The sequence below is a fragment of the Engraulis encrasicolus genome, unplaced genomic scaffold (genome assembly GCF_034702125.1).
Source record: "Engraulis encrasicolus isolate BLACKSEA-1 unplaced genomic scaffold, IST_EnEncr_1.0 scaffold_28_np1212, whole genome shotgun sequence".
Taxonomy (NCBI): domain Eukaryota; kingdom Metazoa; phylum Chordata; class Actinopteri; order Clupeiformes; family Engraulidae; genus Engraulis; species Engraulis encrasicolus.
Genome location: NW_026945577.1, coordinates 355,001 through 360,000, shown reverse-complemented (window position 1 = coordinate 360,000; position 5,000 = coordinate 355,001). Strand labels below are relative to the sequence as shown.

General features: G+C 47.7%; 1 protein-coding gene across 1 annotated transcript in view; it reads left to right on the top strand.

Moving 5' to 3' along the window:
* The window catches only part of LOC134443195 (protein Wnt-5b-like), a 141,094-nt gene that overhangs the window by 122,527 nt on the left and 13,567 nt on the right, over positions 1 to 5,000 (top strand). The window contains exon 2 of the mRNA XM_063193082.1: positions 3,867 to 4,055. Within this exon, the coding sequence (XP_063049152.1) occupies positions 3,931 to 4,055 (125 nt within the window). The 5' untranslated portion in view covers positions 3,867 to 3,930. The remainder of the gene's footprint in view (positions 1 to 3,866; positions 4,056 to 5,000) is intronic.

Here is a 5,000-nt window from a genome sequence, read left to right as displayed (position 1 = left end):
CCACGTAGCAGATATTTAAAATCCAGGTATAAAAAGCAGGAGAAAAAAATATCCTGTTTAGGGGGCTGAAACGCATTTCTTACAATGGAGGATTTATTTTTATCCACATGTTGCGTTTACACCTCAACAGGAGAAAAAAATACCCTGCTAAAAAAATGCTATGTGGGAAACAGCACCTCATAGTCATCGGCAGCTGTGGCCTGATGATGGGGGAGTCAGCCTTGGTACCAGGAGGTTGCAGGTTCGAGTCCCATATCACTCGAACTTGCACGGGTGAGGCATAAATTCAATTTCGTTGTGTGTAGTGTTCACTTGTGTGCTGTGGAGTGCTGTGTCACAATGACAATGGGAGTTGGAGTTTCCCAATGGGCTTTCACTTTTCGCTTTCATATCATCCATGGCCTAAGTGCCGTAGACCAAGGCTCCTAACCTAATGCTGCTCCAAGGACTGTTACCAGTGTGCCCTGTAAAAAGCATGTAACTGCAAGTGACTTTGGGCAGCAGCGTCCAGTCATTTTAACCCATTTTAGCCTAAGCCCTTTTTGGGAAAAGGTGCTCTCTCCCTATTAAAACCTAAATATATCAGCCTCTGAAGCGCATAAAAACATGAAATAAGTTGCATTTAAAAGCTAGAAACTGCACCAGAATGTGTTCATTCAGCTCTAACTTACCCAGATTTGAAATAAAACAGCTCAAATCTCAAGAACCTGAATGCAGCGTATATGTCGCTCCAGGACACAATGGGTTAATATAGGGCCCATCTCATCTAACCTTATCTATCCTCCCGTCTTTGCCTTGTGCTGGTGTCCTTGTGCTTCGTTGGCCCCCTGCTGCCAAGGAGAAATTTCCCCGCTGTCAGCTTAGGCACAACAGTTTTGGGGGACTTTTCCCCATTCAACATCCCGATTGCAAAAGAGAAAATGACTTCCGAATGGGCCCAGGCCATCTTAATCCGGCCAGGCATGCTGTGACTTCACTCCCAGACACTGCCGACGTAAGAACAGGTGGGCTTGTAGCCTGTACTTCCCTACCATATACAATGGCACTTCTACAATGACATGCTGAATGCTGTATTTACATTATATGACATTACACTTAGCTGATGCTTTTATCCAAAGCGATTTGCAGGATTTTTCAAATTATTTTTAAGGGCTTTTGTGTCTCTGTTTGTATATAGGACAGTGGAGAGCATGACAGGAAGAGAGTGGGGGAGAGAGATGGGGCAGGGGCTGGTTAGGGACCCAGGCCGGACTGGAACCACGGAGCAGTGTGGGGGTAGGTGCCTTGTTCAAGGACACCTCTGCCAGAGAGAGTGGAGAGAGAGAGGTTCCATTGGCCTTATATTGGCGTTCTATTATTGCAAGGCGGAGGGGGGGAAGGCAGACCTAAGCAGACCTAAGGACTGTTCTATTCAATGCTAGTAGTATTATGACACGCCCCTTTAGGCACATCGTAACCTGGTCATGTTAGGTGCCCAGCAACCTATTACAATGGCATATCTCTATATAGGCCTACTTAAAGAATCTCTGCCTCAGGCATGGAGTTAGGTAGGGAGTGCAAGGGTGGGATTCGAACCTGCAACCATCTGATGTAAATCCAGTCTCATTAATTATTTGGTCACAGCTATATATCTCTGGTCAAGATGCATCTCTCCAAAATTTTGGTTCAGGTTCATTGTCTACATTGTCCATTCACTGCACCGTAACACTTCACAGCACTGCTACTGCTTATGCATAGGCCTATTTACCACTTATAATTATGCCTTGCATTATATTGTAGGCTTATATTGCTTATTCAAATGCGTATCCATATAGCATTTTTTAATTGCATATTGCTTTATTATGTTTCCATTATGTTTCTAGTTTGCCAATGCGTTTGACTGATTGCCCTCTGTGTCATGCTGGTTTTGTGCATAACTGCATACCAGCACTCTTTTCTGGGAGCCATAATAGTAGACCCCTATCTATGTTTTTCTCCTTACAACTTTACAACAGATGTCAGAGCTTTTTAAAGTTCCTCTTAAAGTGTAGACCTGACACAATAACTTTCTTAGTACATTTATTTAATATGGTGAGGTATTATTTTATTACTCAGCAGGTAAGGCCTATATGTTTTCCCTCCTGCTTTTCTTTTGGTCATCAGAACGCCTAAAGTTCCTCGCGCTTTTAATTAGGTGGAAGGGGGCGCTTTCATTTCCTCTCATTCACGCGAGGATTACGGGAGTTTATCGCGTGCTCGTGGGTTCGAATAAAAGCGCCGAGCTGCGGTGAATGGGGATTACAGGGGCGCGCGAACTTTGATGACAACCTAAACATTTTCCAAACGGCTAGCTCCTTTGTGCTCGCGCTCTCACTTTCTCGCATGCTCCCGCGCACTCGCACAATACCCAACCGATTGAAAACCATAATTATTCACGTCTCTCTATAGAGGAGGAAGAGAAAGAGAGGGGTGACCTGAGACAGAAATAAAGCTTTTAGGGTTTTTAAAAGGGGGCGACATGGCTTCAACGTGGGGGATTAGCAGCGGGCTAGCCCCCGGTATTAAAAGCCAAGCCAACTGAGGCGGTGAATTTAACCGACAAGCTGTGGGCCATAGCGGGTCGGGTGGCAGGTGACTTGGGATATGAGCGCATCACAGGTGTGGTAGCTGGAGTAGTTTTGGATAGTGTGCGCTGCGCACCTCCACATAACACTTTTTTTGCAGGTGCCATGCAAAAGTGTCAGACAGTTGAATGAGGTAGGTCTGCACACTACGTTCCAAAAAATAAACTTTTATTATTTAAAAAGCAACGTTTTAATCACCCTGATATAATAGCCTATGCGTAATGAAGATCTAAGGTGATCCAAACGTTGCTTTTTAAATAATTAAGTTTATTTTTGGAGCTTATTGCCAGTGTGCAGACCTCCCTCAAGTGGTAGCAGGAGTATGCTACACACGCGGGACCGAGGACCGGGCTTCTGATGAGCGGGTAATGTATTGCAAGCAGCCAGGGCGTGAAATATCCCGCGGGGTCTCTCCGCTGTCCCTCCAGCTTCTTCCTCGCGGTTTTGCCTTATTTCTCATGCACGCTCTGATAGCTTCCCTCTATTGCGCAATCACGCGACTTTGGCCGGCTGGCCGGCCGGTAGTCAGTCTAGGCGACCCCCCACCCAGGTCGTTTGTGTGTGTGTGTGTGTGTGTGTGTGTGTGTGTGTGTGTGTGTGTGTGTGTGTGTGTGTGTGTGTGTGTGTGTGTGTGTGGAGAGAGAGAGAGAGAGAGAGAGAGAGAGAGAGAGGAGGGTCTCCAGGGTGTGGGGAGAAAGGGGGGTAGGAGGTGGGATGAGACGGGCATTCAGGGCCAGAGAGACGGGAGACGGCGAAGTGTGCTGTTGCAGCCTACGGACGGACGTGAATGAGGACCAACAATGGAATAACCGGCGAACTGTGCTGCCCTGCGCCGTGTCCCGTAGCCTACGCAGGCCTGTCTCGGATTCTCCAATTATCGTCGCGTATCCCGCTTTCCTTTTGGTCAGAGTGGAACAGAAACGTTTAACTTTTGCGCACTCGGAAATGTCAGACCTCTAGAATGAACTGTTCATTCATTCATGTTCGGAAGCATAGGAACGACTAGGAGTGCTTCTCTCTCTCTCTCTCTCTCTCTCTCTCTCTCTCTCTCTCTCTCTCTCTCGCTCTCTCTCTCTCGACCGGAACTCTTCTTTAAACTTGGGGCGAGGTGAGGTGAGGTGAGGAGAGGTGGAGGTGGACACTGCTGCTTTGCTTTTTGGGGCTCTCCGATGCGAATGATGCCGAGGAAACCCTCTCTGTCTTCTCCCTAGACCACAGCAGCAGCGAACTAAGGACAGCGCTGTGTGTGTTTACTTTTGCCAGGAGGAACCTCCTTTAACCGTCAGATCAGCTCCCTCGAGACCTGTTGGCGTGTGCGCGAGCGATTATGGCACGGAGACCGAGTGGGGCACCGAGGAATTCTCCCGGGATTCATCACGTGATGACGGCGTTCGCTCTGCTCCTCGCGTTCAGCTCGCAGCTGCTTTCGGTGGTGGACGCCAACTCATGGTGGTAAGATGCTGAACACACACACACACACACACACACACACACACACACACACACACACACACACACACACACACACACACACACACACACACACACACACACACACACCGGAGCTGCAGTCAACAAGACAGACAGACTGGGGCCGACCGAGTCGACCGGTTGAACTTCACTTAACTTCACTTCAGTGGCTTCAGTCAGTAGATGGGTGAGTGGGTTGCGGGGCAACAGGCAGGCAGCCCACGGGGGAACTTAGCACACACACTCGGCCATCAGGTCATCACTGCAGCCGGGCCACCATGCGAACAAATGTGGGGGCGCTGTCAAAATATTTACCCTGCATGCCATGAGGCACAAATGGTGGCTGTTTGTGTGGAGGGGACTGGGGAGACACACCCGACCCGACAGGAACGCAGCTTGACCTTGCGACAGCGAGAGGAGAGAAAGGAATAAATGATGAGAGAGAGAGAGAGAGAGAGAGAGAGAGAGAGAGAGAGAGAGAGAGAGAGAGAGAGAGAGAGAGAGAGAGAGAGAGAGAGAGAGAGAGAGAGAGAGAGAGAGGTGTTTGGGGGGCAGAGAGATGCTGCGCCTGACTGATGTTGTTACTGTCGACAGACTTTTTCTTCTTTCATTAGTCAGATATTTCGCTAAACTCTTGACATGAATAAGACACGTTTTTAATCAGCCTAGCATGGATTCCATTTTGAATTTTAAGTCATACGTGTTGTTTATAGTCTTCCTATTAAACTATACTAGTAGGCTATATGTTTGTGGTGTGCATAAAACGTGTGTGTATAAACAGGATGTATTTTTTGGCTGGTCCGGGGTGATGTGCGTAAAATGTATCCTATGTTACAGGTGTCTGTCTGTATAGCATTGCTAAACAGGCTATTGTTCTGAATATAAAAACATTCTTGTTGCTTATAGCCTTCCTATGACAGCAGGTGG